The sequence below is a fragment of the Alligator mississippiensis genome, chromosome 7, assembly GCF_030867095.1.
Source record: "Alligator mississippiensis isolate rAllMis1 chromosome 7, rAllMis1, whole genome shotgun sequence".
Taxonomy (NCBI): domain Eukaryota; kingdom Metazoa; phylum Chordata; order Crocodylia; family Alligatoridae; genus Alligator; species Alligator mississippiensis.
In genome coordinates, this window is record NC_081830.1 from 84,241,888 (window position 1) to 84,258,709 (window position 16,822).

Here is a 16,822-nt window from a genome sequence, read left to right on the forward strand (position 1 = left end):
TTTGGTTCCCTTGAGGAGGAAGGGAACTTATATAACAAATTTATTTGCATGAAGGATCTTATGCCAGATACTGGTCAGCTTTACAGGTAACTGTCCTCAGCTGCCTTGGAGTGGGGGAACCTCTAGAGCTGGGCTCTACCAGGGACAGGGGCAATGGTGGAAGCAGGCAGATTTCTCCTCCCTGGGGTGCAGAGTTTCTTACCTGATTTGGAGACTCCAGCTGCTGTTCCCACAGCATGGTCTGCCAATCCTGGTGTGGGGAGGAAGGAGAGAGGGAGGCTTGGAGCTGGTCACTGCTCCTGCACCTGTGCTTAAAAAATCCTGGATCTGCCCAGGCAAGCTATATGTCACCAGTGATATTTTTTTTTCAATCAGAGGAGCCATGGAAAGCAGAAGTGACATGCTGATGATAAGTGAGGTGCTCATCTTCCTGGTTGTGTCCCTGGTCATCGCACAATTTTTGAAACTGCAGTGGGCACACAGGCAGCTTCCTCCTGGACCAATGCCACTCCCCATTTTTGGAAGCCTGTGGCAGCTGAACTTTCAAGCTAATCACAAGATGCTTGAAAAGGTAAGCACTTCTTCTGTATTCCTCATTAATGCATCAATTAGATGCATATAAAAATTAGAGGCATTTTTATATACTACTAAATGTCATAAATGTGAAAGTCAATTTAGCTCATAAAAACTTAACCAGATGTTTGGGATGTGGCTAATGTATATGAAATGTGATGTGCTCATGGGCAGATCTAGGATGTTAGAAAGTCGAGTGAGGAAGATGCAACTGGTGCATCCTCCTGGTTCATAGTTTCATAGATGTAGGGTCGGGAAGGACCTGAGCAGATCATCAAGTCCAACCCCCTGCCTTGGGCAGGAATGAATACTGGGCTTATATGACCCCAGCTAGGTAATTATCAAGACTCCTCTTAAAGGACCCAGGGTAGGAGCCAGCACCGCTTCTCTTGGAAGTTGGTTTCAGATCCTAGCCGCCCTGACTGTGAAGTAGAGTCTCCTGATATCTAGCCTGAACCTGCTCTCCGTCAACTTATGGCCATTATTCCTTGTTACTCCGGGAGGCGCTCAGGGGAACAGGGTCTCTCCCATTCCCCGCTGGTCCCCCCAGTAAGTTTGTAGATAGCCACCAGGTCCCCCCTCAGCCTTCTCTTGTGGAGGCTGAACAGGTTCAGGTCCCGTCGCCTCTCCTCGTAGGGTCTGCCCTGCCGCCCCCTGATCATGCGGGTGGCCTCCTGGACCCTCTCGATGCTGTCCACATCCCTCCTGAAGTGTGGCGCCCAGAACTGGATGCAGTACTCCAACTGCAGCCTGACCAGTGTCGCGTAGAGGGGGAGGATCAGCTCCTTGGACCTGCTCGAGATGCATCTGTGGATGCATGACAAGGTGTGGTTGGCCTTCCTGACCACGTCCCCACATTGGCGGTCCATGTTCGTTGTGGCATCAATAATGACTCCAAGACCCTTTTCTGTCACTGTGCTGATGAGAAGGGAGTTCCCCAGCCTGTAGGTATGTTCTCATCACCAGCCCCTTTGCTCCATGCTTCAGTCGACTCCACCTTGAGTTGCTCCACCAGGTGCTGCACCGTGCTCAGGCCAGAGCTGGGAGACATGCCAGCAGCTCCACTTCCTCACAGCTGGGGACACCTGGGTCTCTTGCACAGTCCAGGCTGCAGGAACTGATCTAAGAGCAGGGAGGGAATGGGGTCTAGACATGGCACCATCACGGCTGTCTCTGGCCAAGCCTGGCACATCACACAGCCCAATGGGGCAGGAGCAGTCCTGGGACTTCCCTAGCTTGGTTCAACAGGGGACAATGGCTTGGGAGAGTGGGTTTCCCAGAGAGCTCACTACAGTACACAATGGAAGGAGAGGTGTGACTACACCCCTGCCCCAGATCTGCCTCTTGGAGTGTCTAAAAATGAAAACCAAGGACAATAGTTGTGGCCCTTGGAAAGGAATAAGTTTTGCAAGGGGGGGGAGCTTTCTAGATGTCTCAAATGCTCGGCACCCAGAATTGAGGCTAGGTTGGCAACAGAGCACCCAGCATGCTGAGCTGTATTGACAGTCTGACCACTTACTTACATTCTTACCCTGTGAGCTGAGCTCTTCCTAAAATCTAGCTCCAGGCCTGGGTGAAGAGCCCTTGGAAAACCTCAGAGTTACAAGTCTCAGGTTGTGTGTGTTGTGTGTACATGGAGAGTTGTCTGATGCTCCTGTTGGCCTAGGTGAGAGGGGATGTCATTCCCCTACGTGTGCTTACAGGCTTTGCCCCCTAAATCACAACACACAGGGCTGTAGCAGCATGCCTGCTTCTGGCTGACTGGCAAAACGGCAGGTAGCTCAGTTACAGTTCCAGAGTTGGCAATGTTTTCTTATAAATTATCAGTCCCAAACTGCAACACCAAACGTATCACGAGTGCTAGCCTTACCGGGTTTGTCAAATTTGAGGAAGATCTCATTCTTGGTGAGGAAGCACAAAGAGGGCTTGAAAAGGTGACTCACAGTAGGAAGCTGACTTCAGATTTCAGAGTGGAGGGGCTGTAGTAGTTCAGTATAAATTTAGCAGGAATGAAAAAAAGCTGGGGGTAGCCCCATTCTTCCTTCACTGAAGACACTTCAGGGAAACCGAAAGTATGTGGTACAAGGGTGAATTCTGCCTGTTTTGAATTATGGCTTGATCCCCTAGAAGAGCTCCAACAGCATCCCCAGTGTTATTAGTTAGAATTTCCCTAATCATGGACCAGATCCCTGCTGTGAAGGGCACTGCCCCAAGCTGGGATGGAAGGTGGTTTCTCTCCCATTTCTAAGCCCCTGAGGCATCCTGCTTTGTGAAGAAAGCAGCACAATCTCATTTTTCTGCTTGGTACACCGTTGTCCTCACCTCTGGTTTTCTGGCATTGATGCCACCCTACAGTTGGCAAAGCTTCACGGCAACATCTTTACCTTCTGGCTGGGGCACACCCCTGCAGTTGTGCTGTACAGATTTCAGGCAGTGAAGGACGGTCTGACCACCCACCCTGAAGATGTCTCTGGGCGGATGGAAACCCCTGTCTTCAAGCAAATGGCCAATGGAAAGGGTAGGATTGTTTGCAGTAGACAGTATATGAATATGCTGCATGTTTTTCAACTGTGCTTGAGCTAGCTGAAAACACTTGACATTCAAACATTTTTGTGTGAAAGAAGGGGTGGATGTTTCAGGAAAATGCCCATGAAATCTCTGTCCCTATTTTTTGGCCTAGCTCTGTGCTATGTATGGTAAGGGAAAATCTTAGGTGTTGAACAGCTGTTGTCAGAGGCAAGCACAGCAAGTGGGCTAAATAGCAACCAGCTGGCCCAAGTGACCTGAGCCCACTTGGCTCTATGGCTTTCTTACCCCCAGCTGGCCTCGGAGGCTTGCTGAGTGGGGCTGCTTGCTTTAAGCAGCAGCTCTTTCATTGCCCAGTTACTTTCCTATCAAGCCCTGGGCTTCTGCCACCCTGCTTCAGGTCTCCTAGGTCCTTCTTGCTTGCTCCTAGTTCCTGATTCCAGCCTGGACCAGCATGCTCCAGACTGCCTTGCAGGTGGCTCAATCCCTTGTGCTTCCAGGCACTGTTCAGCTTAGGCTAACCAAGGTCCTGATCTCAGCAGGAGTCACAGTTACAGCCAAGAGCTCTACATCAAAAGAGCCAGCAGGCATAGAGAGGGTCCAGGCCCACCACATGCCTCCAAAAACAGCAGGTGACCCTGGCTCTCTGCACATTCAGTACATTAGCTAGACTGCAAATGCCATGCAGGGCCCATTCCTAGTCATGTAACAGCATGGGCACTGATAGAAGTGATATTTTCTCATGTGATTGGCTTCTTGAAAGTGTTCTACAGCCAAAGTGGAGTGCCTTCATTAACTTTTGTCAGTTCCTGCCCTGTTCCTGGTGATGTCTTCAGTTTGGAACTAGGGGAACGTAGGGGAAGGAGCTTGATCTGGAGTTTGTCCAGACTGCACTGGAGTGGGGAGGTGGGTGGACTGGAGCCCTGCTGAGAGGCAGCTGAAGTGGAAGAGATCCCCCACCCACCCAGACCCAACAGAGAATGCCTGTTGGGTGGGGGGGCAGTCTGTAACTCATGGCACTTCATGTAAAGCGCCCTGAGTTACAGAAGGGAGCTGCAGGTCTGTCAGCATCCCATGTGTTCTTGTTTGACATTAGGCAAAGGGGATGCAAAGCCCTGGCAAACCAGAGAGTTGTGGGTTTTTCCATTTTGTGTTGGCCTTAATGACAAGACAAAGCAAGGGGCAATTCTGACTAGAGATCTGTGTTGTAGCTGGCTGCAAGCCACTGCTGAATTTATAGTAGACACTCGCACAGTTCACAGTTCAAATACTTTTGGTCTAAGATTTAGCTGAAAACACAGGCAGCAGTACAGATTGTCCAAAGCTGTGTAGATTCCCAAACAAAAATTTGGTCAGTCTGAAGCCCTACCGCATCTTGGTAGAATGTGCAGAAAGCTGGTTGGGCCATAAGGTACTGCGGTGCCACAATGTTCCTCAGCTGAGTTTCTTGATGGCCTCAGGTATTCTGCTATCAAATGGTCATACCTGGAAGCAGCAGAGACGATTTGGGATCATAAGCCTGCGGAAACTGGGAATGGGGAAGAAGAGCCTGGAACACCGGATACAGAAGGAAGCCCATCACCTGGTGGACAACTTCATGACTACGAATGGTACGTCCCCACCCAGGTGCTTTTTAATTATGTTTGTGTTCCTACAATGTGACCCAGTCTGTGTGAATGGGGGCTGAGCTGGCTGCCTTGTTTTATCAGGAAGCTGTTGTAGCTCTTGGTCACATAAAAAATTACTGTCAATGCAATAAAAGCCAATAGAGGGAGTAGAGTCTCAGCAGCTTGTATGTTAGTACCAGCATGAAAGAACAAGCTATGTAATCTAGGAATGGTCAGCTAAGACTTGAGGCTTTAGGGTTCCAGATCTTTGGTGGTATTTATTACTAGCTAGTTCTCTAACATCCCTCACCATAGCATCAGAGTCTGTAGTCTGCAGTGAAGAACTGTGTCTTGCAACGTCGTTTACACCTAGAGATGTGGACTCTGAGATACAGGGCACTTAGATGTCTTGTCCAAGGCTGCCCAACTATGCGGGACAAGAAAAAGCCATGGCCCAAAGTAAAGCTGTTCCAATGGAAAGCAAATGCCAGTGCATCTACTGGCTGCAGGAGAGCGTTTGACTACAAGCTGGAGACACAGGAGGGGAGCCTCAGTATTCATTTAGTTGTGCTAGCACTTTTTTACTTGGGGGTCTCCCCACATGCTTTGCAGTGGAGGGAATTAGACAGAGTGGGGGGGGGGGGCCTGTACAAGTATGTGTAGCAATGATTACACACTACACAAAAGCTCCCACAAAACAGGGGATACTGAGACCCTTTCAGTGAGAAAAGTAATGCCAGCTGGACTGTGCCACTGCATCATGGATGAGGATCCTTGACATTTTTATTCCTAGAAGCTGTGGTTCTGGTAGTGGGGAGAGGCCCAAAGGCAGGTGTGTGGTGTCCTAGGGTCATGCTAATCCTGGCTGGTGGAATGGAGAGCACAGCTACATGGGTTTCTTTTGTTCCCTGACCCTGAGGTTTGTCTGACATACTGTCGGGGATTTTTTTTCATCAGATGACTTTAGGGTCCCTCCTGGAGTAGTTCTGGGAGAGTACTAGAAGGAGGGAGGGTCAGATAAGCACTTGCCCTTTTCTGAGCCAGCTGCTCTGTGGCTGTTGGAAGTTTATTTCCTCATCTTTGCCTCCTGCCAATGAACCTGGGGCCTTCCACCCAACAGTCTAAGTGACTTAAAGGGCTTTGGCTAAAATACGTAATTTTCACCTGCCTCGATCAGTAAAGCAGCAGCAGCAGGAATCATTAACAGGGAATGTGATCTGTGTTTGCAGAAAAACCGCTGGACCCTACTTTTCCAGTTGTCCATGCAGTCTCGAACGTGATGTCTGCTGTGGTGTTTGGACATCGCTTCTCCAGAGACGATGAAACTTTCCACCGGCTGATTGAAGCCTTTGATTGTATAGTGGCTTTTGGGAACAGTCTCACTTACTTTGTGAGCAAATCATGTCTTTTTTCTTTTCTTTTTTTTTTTTTTAAAGGATAGAAATGAAAATGTAGAAGAGAGTTTTGACTTTGAATGTTACAATTTAAAGCAGCAAAGGATTCCCAGATAATTCAAGCACTAAACTGATTATTAGTATGTTAATATTTCACAATAGAAGCAAAAGGCTTAAGATGCTGAATTTTCATATAATAGAAACATTGCTCTTATTCAACTAAAATGATGTAAAATCTGTTTCAATAATGGGACAATGGGGGTCAGAAGTTTTGTGTTTAGAAATCGTATGTTAATATTTATCCTTTAAACTGAGAAGGGTTGTTGGGGGATGGGGATGCTCTGAAAGCTTAGCATGTTTTAGGGTGACAGGGGTTTTAAACCAGCAGGTCCTGATCATGATCCCCTGGACTGCTTTTTCTTCCTGGTGAATGGGCAGACAGCATAGTCGTGAGCAGTTCTGCAGTAGAAAGCAGACTTACTTGCCCCAGAGTGTCTGTGTCTGACTTCTAAGGATGTTTGTGGGAGTATGGGTGTTTGCAATGTGGCTTCCACACAACCGAGTGAGCTCAAGTGGTAACCTCATTGCACACGTGATGGGATGATTCTCTTAATGAAGATGCTGTATGCTCTAGATAGAAGGCAGGCTAGCTATGCAGATTTATAGACTAACTAAGTTTGTTATATATCCTATATAGGGCCGAGAGTGACTGAGGGAATTAAAAATAAAGGGCAGCAATATACATTATACCTTTTTACCAAGTCAATCAAATATAACCTGATAGTGGTAGAAGCCATACAAGGAATACCTCACTGTAAGTGATCTTGAAAAGAGTAGAGAAATAATGAGGAACCTGTGTTTGGGTAATCTATGTTTACGTCAGGAAGATACCTGGACTTTGTGTAGATGTGACCCAGCAGGTATCTGGGTAGAGCAGTTTACAAGCATGCTGTTCCATGTCTTATGTACTATAATCTCTGGTTCAAGAATTTTCCATTTTAGCTCTAACAGGGGGAAGCCAACTTCAACCCTTTTCTAACTGGGGAGGAATTGGTTGAACGCTTGGGGAATAGGGAAGCTTGGTGCCTGAGAGCTCAGGTGATGTGCATTCAAGCTAATAAGGGGCAAGGCTACCACTGAACCCTGCATATTGCCTCGTGGCTTGTCAGGTGCCCCATTTGATGGATATAGGGCACGTCTACACAAGACACTACATTGCAGGCACGAACCACGACACTGATGCTACTGCACAGTAGCAATGACCCGTGCGCCCCTGGGACTGTACAGGAGTGCTGTGCAAAGCTTCGGATGATGATTCAGATTCGGAGATGATTCAGATGATTTGGAGGCCGGATCTATGAATCCAAATCAAATCACTGGAAGCTTTAGGCTTTCTGAATTGATTTGGAGCTTCCAAATCACTTCGGAAAAGATTCGAAGCTGATTCGGCGATTCAGCCGTAGAGTATAATGAGGAATCAATGAAAAATCTATAATGTTGTTGTTTTTTGTCTGATTTGGATAAACCTTGCAGGGGTGGTAGCCTCTGCTAAGAGCATGAAGTCTACCAAGTTTCAAGAAGATCAGTGCAGCGTTCAGGGGGAACTGCACCTCAAATTCTTGAAAGCAAAACTCATGTCATGTGTATGTGTTACACCACAGGGGGTGAAAACTGCAGGGGTGGTGGCCCCTGGCGAGGCCATGAAGCCTGTCAAGTTTCAAGGAGATAGGTGCAGGGGTTTGGGGGGAACTACACCTCAAGCTGTGGACAAGCAAAACTCGTGACATGGGTGACACTGTGTGTGTTAAGGCGCAGCAGGGGAAAGCTGCAGGGATGGTGGACCCTGCTGCGGCCACAACGCCTGCCAGCTGTCAAGGAGATTGGTGCAGGGCTTCTGGGTTCTGGGGCCCTGCACCTCTAGCTGCTGACAGGCAAAACTTGTGACATGGGTGCTTTTGCACCTGACTGTCTCTGTCTTGGGACAGTTGATTGTCTGTATTCATTATTTCCTCTCCTTAGTCTGTGGATTTGTAGGTGTAAATTGTTGCTAATTAACTGGTTACATTAGCTAGCTACTGTGTATTGAGCTGGTCCCTGAGTGAATCATGATTAATTGGTAACTGGAAACACAGTAGCTTAGCAGCCAGGCCTGCAGTAGTTTCTCCAACCCCCCCCCCCAAGACGGACACAGTTGCACAAGCACCCATGTCACAAGTTTAGCCCATCAACAGCTAGAGGTGCAGGGCCCCGAACCCAGAAGCCCTGCACTGATTTCGACAGCTGGCAGGCTTCATGGCCTCAGCAGGGGCCACCATCCCTGCAGCTTTCATCCTGCTGCGCCTTAACACACACAGTGTCACCCATGTCATGAGTTTTGCTTGTCCACAGCTTGAAGTGCAGTTCTCCCAACCCCTGCACTTATCTCCTTGAAACTTGGCAGGCTTCATGGCCTGAGCAGGGGCCACCATCCCTGCAGTTTTCAGCCCACTGAGCCTTAACAAGAAGTCCTTTTTTAAATACATAGGGGGTAAAAAGAAGGTACCGAGTAACGTAGGGACACTGCAGGATACGCTAGGAAATCTGGTGGTCGCACCAGACAACAAACTTTAACAATTTCTTTGCCTCCATCTTTTTGAGCAGGGCCAAGGGCATCCCCCTCACTGGGATCCCTGATGGACCCAGGGGAGGCGCTGCCAGGCCCAGGGTCAGTGAGGACCTAGTCAGAGAATTTCTGGTGGGTCTAGACATGTTCAAGTCAGCAGGTCCTGATGATCTCCACCTCAAGGTGCTGAGGGAATTAGCAGAGGTCATTGCAGGACCCCTGGCACAGCTTTACAAGCACTCTCAGTGCTCTGGCGAGGTGCCGGAGGACTGGAAAAGGGCCAGTGTGGTCCCCATTTTCAAAAAAGGGAGGAAGGAAGACCCAGGAAACTACAGGCCCATTAGTCTTACCTTGGTCTTGGGGAAGCTCTTTGAGAAAATTATCCAGGAGCATATCTGCGAGGGACCAGCAGGGGAGATCATGCTTAGGGGCAACCAACATGGGTTCATTCAAGGCAGGTCCTGTCAGACCAACCTGGTGGCCTTCTACGACCAGGTCACAAAATCATTGGATGTAGGTATCGCGGTGGGCATAGTCTTTCTGGACTTTAGGAAGGCCTTTGACACTTTCTCACCCCATTCTCATTAAGAAACTAGGTGACTGTGGCGTTGATTCCTACACAGTCAGATGGGTTGCAAATTGACTGGAGGGCCGCACCCAGAGAGTGGTGGTGGATGGGTCATTTTCAACCTGGAGGGATGTGGGCAGTGGGGTCCCCCAAGGCTCGGTCCTGAGGCCCACACTATTCAACATCTTCATCAGCGACTTGGACAAGGGGGTAAAAAGCACCTTGTTCAAATTCATGGATGACACTAAAACGTGGGGAGAAGTGGGCACGCTGGAGGAGAGGGACAGGCTGCAATCGGACCTAGACAGGTTATAGGGGTGAGAAGATGAGAACAGGATGGGACTCAACACTGACAAGTGCAAGGTGCTGCACCTGGGGAGGAAGAACCAGCAGCACACCTACAGTCTGGGGAACTCCCTTCTCGTCAGTGCAGGGGCAGAAAAGGATCTTAGAGTCATTATTGAATCCAAGATGAACACGGGCCGCCAATGTGGGGATGCGGTCAGGAAGGCAAACTGCACCTTGTCATGCATCCACAGATGCATCTCAAGCAGGTCCAAGGAGGTGATCCTCCCCCTCTATGTGACACTGGTCAGGCTGCAGTTGGAGTACTGTGCCCAGTTCTGGATGCCGCACTTCAGGAGAGATGCGGACAGCATCGAGAGGGTCCAGAGGAAGGGCACCCGCATGATCACGGGTCAACCAGGCAGACCCTACGAGGATAGGCTAGGGACCTGAACCTGTTCAGCCTCCACAAGAGAAGGCTGAGAGGGGAACTAGTGGCCATCTACAAACTGGCCAAGGGGGACCAGCAGGCACTGGGGGAGTCCCTGTTCCCCTGAGCACTACAGGGAGAAATAAGGAATAATGGCCATAAGTTGACTGAGAGTAGATTCAGACTAGATATCAGGAAACACTACTTCACTGTCAGGGTGGCTAGGATCTGGAACCAACTTCCAAGGGAAGTGGTGCTAGCTCATACCCTGGGGGTCTTCAAAAGGAGGCTAATCACCTAGCCGGGGTCGTTTGACCCCAGTACTCTTTCCTGCCCAGGGCAGGGGGTTGGACTTGATGATCTGCTCAGGCAGGTCCCTTCTGACCCTACATCTATGAATCTATGAAACTATTAACACACACAGTGTCACCCATGTCATGAGTTTTGCCTGTCAGCAGCTTGAGGTGCAGTTCCCCCCAAACCCCTGCACCAATCTTCTTGAAACCTGGCAGGCTTTGTGGCCTCACCACGCGCCACCAACCCTGCAGTTTTCACCCCGCTGTGGTGTAACACATACACATGACTTAAGTTTTGCTTTCAAGAATTTGGGGTGCAGTTTCCCCCAACCCCCTGCACCTATCTCCTTGAAACTTGGCGGGCTCTGTGGCCTCAGCAGAGTCTACCACCCCTGCAAGTTTCATCCAAATCAGACAAAAACCAACAAAGTTATAGATATTTCATTGATTCCCAATTATACCCTATGGCCAGATCTCTGAGGTGGCTCAGAAGCTTCGGCTGGATCAAAGTGGGAACCCGGTCCAGAGCTCCGGATCAGATCCCTGGCATCCAAAGCAGCTGGATCTGAAGCTGGATTGAATAGCTGCCTACTCGCACAGTCCTACTGTACAGTAATGGGAGTTACTACGCAGTCCTTTAGTACTTGCTACCAATGACTGCACGGAAACTGAGCCTCTGGGACGGCTCAGTAACAACCGAGTAACAACTGTGCAGTCGGGCACACGTATGTAGGTGTGCCCACACAGCACACATATTTCACACCTATATGTTCAGTATAATCATACAGGGGCATCACAGCATATTTGAAGCCTACTTGAAGGCTCATTGGCCAGATTTTTGCTGGTGTTAAGCCTGTGTGTCTCGTCTGAAAACTGGGGAGAATTTGACCCTATGTATCACTTTTATACACTGCTGGAGTGGACCTCTGTCAGGGAGGGCTGAGTCTTGCTTTCCCCATGTTCTAATGTCAGTATTTTCACAGTTGGCCTGAAAATAGATGTTTTCCAAACTGGAATCATTCCATAATTCTGAGCTATCACTTGTAAATACAAGGATAGAAATTAGATTTTATAGAGTTTCATGCACCCAAAGCCAATGCCCCCTGTATTGAATGTTGTTTTTCTGTGTGATGCTGAAGTATACTCCCTGGTGTGTTGAATTTGCTGATCCCACTCCCAGAATGTCCATCCTAGGAGCTTAGAGTGAAGTTGCTTACATGCAGCAACTTCCAGCATCCCCCATTTGTCTCCTCCACAGCTGTGCGAAATTCTCCCAGGTGTGATGCAGTATCTTCCAGGACCTCAAAAGAAGGCATTGGCTTGCTGTGAGTTTATCCATTCTTTCATAAGGAAGGAGATTGAAAGCCACAGAGAGAGTGGCATAGCAGACGAATCTCAGGATTTCATCGACTGCTACCTGGAGCAGATGGCTAAAGTGAGTGTGCACGCTGTCTTTGACATTAGATCCTCAGAGATATCAGAATCCCTCTTCCCACAAGGTATCCATAAACACAGATCCCTGTGAAAAATACTGCAAATTCATGTGGAAAATATTTCTTGTCATTTTTTTGCTTTCCAAGATGGACTTTAAATATTACTTGAAACGCTGGTTGTTGGGGTATAAAATAATTAAATCAATATGGCACATCACGCTGGAATTCTTAGTGCAAGATTGGGGCAAATACTTGAGCAGCATTAACAAAAGGTGCAGGCTTTGGTATGATCATGTGACAGTAGCAAAAGAAGAATCATGGACGGGTAAATGGGGAACATGCCCTGGGTACTGCCTCGGGGTGTACCTCACCCCTCATCCCCCCCTGCATTTCACATCCTGGCTCCAGCAATAGGGAGTCAGAACAGCAATGATGGGGTTGCTGGGGCCTGGGTGGTGGCGATGCACAGTGCCGAGGCAGTGGCTGTCAGGAAGAGGGATGCTGCTGGTTGTCCCTCTTGCTTCCCTCTTATTTCCACCAAAAATCAGTGTTGAGATGGTGGTTTGCCAGCATTTCTGTGGCAAAAAGAGGAGGTGACATCTCACCCCCACTCTTGCAGCAGCGAACCACCAAGCATTGCCCCTGCACTGCGCACTGTCACTGCCGAGGATGCAGAACTGGCCACTTACACCTCTGCTGTACAGAGCGGGGAGACTGCAGCACGTCTAGCTGGAGTGCTTGAGCGTCCAACCCCACTGCTCTTCTAATGCAGTCTTAATAGCAGTCGACAATAACAATAAAGCGTGGTGGAGACTCAGCCCCTGCAATAAAACTTTTTGAGTCTGGGAGAATAACGAGATGAAAAAACTGGTGGGAGGTGAAAGAGTGAGGGCAAGATACAAACACAAATCTTCTTTCCTCTCCCTCCCTTTCTTTTCTTTTTTGTAGTTTAGTGCAGCAGGTTTAATAGGTGAGCTAGTGAGTGATTTCACGTTTTATAGTTTCAGAAGAACAAATAAATATAATCATATAATAGACACGGGCAAAGTGATCATATTTACTTGAGAAAATACTTCCAGATCTCTTTGTTTCATTTCAGTTGCTCTGTCTTCTAATTCTTTATCAATGTTTTCTGTTCTGGAGTAGCGTGCAGGACAGATATGCCTGTCAGGACTCTTGTTGATGCTTGCACAGTCCAAGCTTCGGTGATCTGCTCTCACCTTTTGGTTGTTATCCACAGACTAAAGATGAGCCCAACTCAACATACGACGAAGACAACATGATTCAGTCTATTTTTGACCTATTCATGGCAGGTACAGAGACCACAACTACTACGATGCGCTGGGCACTCATGTTTATGGTGCTTTATCCTGACATCCAAGGTGAGATGGGGATAGGTTTCAAGGAGAAAGCCTAACAGTTTACATATAATTTGCAGAAACAGTACTAGTTCCAATACTATTTTTTAAGCAACTGCTGAATTAGGAGGTCTGCAGGCTGAGATGCCACATGCACGATTTCCGAATGGTCCCCTTTGGGATCATGGATGCAGAGGGAACTGCAGCCACCGCTTGAAAGAGCTCCCTGCCTAACTCTGCTGCAGCTCTGCACTGCAGCCTCCAGGAAATGTTAACAAAGATCTTTTATGCTGGGTAACAGAAACGTATATTCTTTTAACAGTAGAAGAAAAAACAAGAAGCCCTGCCACAGGCAAGGGCTGGACTAGGTGACGTCTTGTGGTCCCTTCCAGCCCTACTTCTTTACAACTCTATGAACAATATTCAGAGTGACATGCAAGATGATTGAGAGGGAGAAAAAGGCATTGAAGAGAAGAGGGGCAAACACAGGGATGTGGCATAGCTGCAAAGCACGTACATAGAGGATTAGATGTGGGGCTCTCAGAGACAAAGCGCTGAAAGACCAAATTGTGGCATTGCAGAACAGCTAAGTACCACATGCTGTAATTAAGGTTGCAGCACAACTGCTTACCTAAAAATCTTTAATTCTTCAACTATAGCACCTCTCCATACTCTGATCTTCCTGTGCTGCGGAGACTCCTAGGGTGTGCCTGGCTTGAGAGAGACTGCTGGGGAGTTGGCAAGCCAGAGGTGGTTGTACCATTTATTCTGGAAATGCTGGAGCAGAGGGGCTCACATGCTTGTCCCAAGTTTTACTTGAAATTAAAATTACAAACCTAGATTATTTTAATTTAGCTCCTTTGATAACCTAAAACTTCCTGTGAGCTTTCACTTAAAATCAGAAAGGTACATAAAATATGGTGAGTTGGTGGCAAAGACAAAGGTTCTGTTAACTCCCGGTGGTTGCTGTGTACTATTATCCGGCCCTTTCTCTCTGTTCAGTGGGCAAAGTTTTCTGGTGATGCAGTTCTCTTGCAGCGCGTTTGTTGAAACAGTTATCAGTCTACATGCTTCTGGGATGGGAAAGATTTCTTAATTATAGGAATGAACTAATATCTTAATAAGTAGTTATGCTTTTATCTACAGTGTTTGCCTCCAGCCTCTAATGAAAAGCTCAAGAAAACTAATTTCAGAAATGTTCCCAAAATAGGCCCTTGCTAAAGAGTACTGGTCTGGGGAAGAGCCTTTGCTCCTTTCTATGCTTTTAAATGGCCTGGGGGAGCATGGCACTGATACAAAAGGCAACAGTCAATCTTTGGTTGTCCTGATTTAGTGATTTTCTTGCAATTTGAGAATGCTTTTGCTTTTATGTTCAAAACCAGTATTACTTTTGTTTCTGTGTCCTTTTATTTATCATCATACAATGATCTGAAGGCAAATGAATCAGCACTGTGATGATCATGCCACACATATGAAGTGCAGTGTTTTCCTGTGTGTAAAACTGAATGTTTTCCCTCAGAGAAAGTCCAGCAGGAACTGGATGCTGTGCTGGGTCCCTCCCACACAATCTGCTACGAAGATCGCAAGAAACTGCCCTACACAAATGCTGTGATTCATGAGATCCAGCGCTACGGGAGCATTGTTTTAATTACAATCCCCAGGAAAAGTGTGAAGGACACAGTGCTGCTGGGGTATCCGATTCCAAAGGTACAGATGTCCGCTGTGATATGCTCCTGCCGTGAGATATCCAAGGAAGTGCAGTCTCTCTCCTCATGTGTATATGCTTCTCCTGCCTGCCGCAGGTAGTGCCTTAGTAAGCAGCATCAGCGCAGGATGCCAGTTGTGTTACTGGGCCTCTTGTGCTCATTTTTAAAGTTTCAAACTGACAGCCTGATTCAGGAAAGCTCCCATTTTCAGTAGAGCATTGAAATATATGCTTAAGGTCCATCCAAATCAGTGTTGTGGTTGTCAGTAATAGCATCGTGCTTCAGCAGGGCGGCCTTTGCCAGAAGCAGGCACGAGAGTGAAACGATCATGTTTGATTTCCAGTATATCCTGATCTAGTCCTCTTGACATGGGTTTGTCACAAACTCGTGGAGCCTGGCCAGTGTCACTGCAGAATTTGAAAGTTCAAAGTTGTTTCCTAACAGCAGGATGAAGGTGGTGGACAAAACAATAAAAATGCCTCAAGCAAAAACTTTCTTCCAGCTCCGCATACAACCACCTGACCAGGGCAGTAAATTAATAGTGAAGTCTGTCCCTGTCTCCTTCCCTATTGACTTGTCTGATGGAGAGAGACTAAGGATCTGTCAGCAAAGAGCAAGGCAATGCCATGCATGTACCTGAGCTTTCATCTGCACGTGCTAACTCCTAAACCAGAAGCAGAATAGCCACATTCACACTGTGCTGTTCCTGGACTAATTTGCTGTGCTGTAAGAGCTTGTGTAGATAATGTGTGTGTAAGAGAGAGCTGAGCCAACTGCTTCTTCCTTGCAGGGTACCCTGGTTATCCCCGTTTTAGACTCTGCCCTGTATGACCCTGAGCAATGGGAGATTCCTAAGCAGTTCAACCCCAATCACTTCCTGGATAAGGATGGAAACTTTGTGAGCAGAGAAGCCTTCTTACCATTTTCAGCAGGTACCTGAACTGGCAGCCAAGTGCTTTTTGAGTGAGTTAGACTGAGTGTAGGAATAAGGGGGGGCATTACTCTCTGAACTGGACACATGGAGCTTGTTGGAGCACAGAGCTGGGGCAAAAGTGGTTTTCCTTGGTGGCCTTTCTCCTTCTTACAACCAGAATAACATGAGGCTTTCCAGCTGTTAACAGTTCAGTCAATCTCTGAGAAAAAATTAGCAGTTAAGCAAAACTACCTTTGTGCTCTGGAGTGCATGGAGAGCGTTGGCTCTGAAGGGAGCACGTGGGTTAGAAAGTGGGCAGTGAAGATGGAAATTCTCGGCCACTTACTGTGCATCGTCTCTGCAGGCCACCGGGTATGTCTGGGAGAGCAGATGGCAAGGATTGAGCTCTTCATCTTCTTCTCCAACCTGCTGCGGGCGTTCAAATTCACCCTGCCAGAGGGAGTGACGGAAATCAACACAAAGATTATTTTTGGGAGCACGATGCAGCCCCATCCATATAAACTCTGTGCAATTCCTCGCTAGAGGGCGGCACCTCAACCAATCAGGGACAGGACTATTCCTCAGAACCATTTCCCAAGATGAATTTCCCCCCTCTGTGTCTTATTCTTTTGCCCTTTTTGGCCATACGCGAGCATCAGTCTCTCCCACTGACAGTTGCTCTCTTGAGCTATCGCACCCGGAGGAAAGCGCCAGGAGAGCGTGCCTGCTTCGCTATTTTCTTGCACTCAGAAAAGTTCTGTACCTTTCTTCCAGATGTGCCACAAATTAAAAATATAGCAGAGAACGACCGTGTCGCCTTTGCTTCTAGTTTTTGGGATGAAGGATGTAAAGAGGTGGTGGACATTGTAATTGATTGTAAAACAAAGGTGAGGATGTTTTTACGCAATAAATCCTCCAGCACATAGAATGGTTCAGTAGATTTGGAGATTACACATCTTCACAGGCTCACTGTTTCTTTAAATGTGTAGCCAGCAATCATTTCACAGTGGGACTGAGCAAGGCTCAGAGATGGCTCTGGAGTGAAGCAGAGAGAGGAAGTGGTTTTAGTGATAACATCCCTTCCCTCTTACTGATAATGATTGCTGGCAGTCGGCACCACTGCTGCAGAGG

At 47.7% G+C, this 16,822-nt stretch overlaps 1 protein-coding gene and 1 long non-coding RNA gene across 2 annotated transcripts in view; one reads left to right on the forward strand and one right to left on the reverse strand.

Moving 5' to 3' along the window:
• The first annotated feature begins 299 nt into the window (after positions 1 to 299).
• On the forward strand, positions 300 to 16,488 carry LOC102562707 (cytochrome P450 2J2). Its single transcript, XM_006262926.4, has 9 exons — positions 300 to 571; positions 2,929 to 3,091; positions 4,560 to 4,709; positions 5,936 to 6,096; positions 11,540 to 11,716; positions 12,955 to 13,096; positions 14,592 to 14,779; positions 15,569 to 15,710; positions 16,056 to 16,488. The coding sequence occupies exons 1-9, from the start codon at positions 383 to 385 to the stop codon at positions 16,232 to 16,234; spliced, it is 1,491 nt and encodes a 496-aa protein (XP_006262988.4). The 5' UTR covers positions 300 to 382; the 3' UTR covers positions 16,235 to 16,488.
• The window catches only part of LOC132251452 (uncharacterized), a 157,774-nt gene continuing 157,012 nt past the window's right edge, over positions 16,061 to 16,822 (reverse strand). Inside the window, exon 3 of the long non-coding RNA XR_009463550.1 lies at positions 16,061 to 16,141. This is a non-coding gene — a long non-coding RNA (uncharacterized LOC132251452). The remainder of the gene's footprint in view (positions 16,142 to 16,822) is intronic.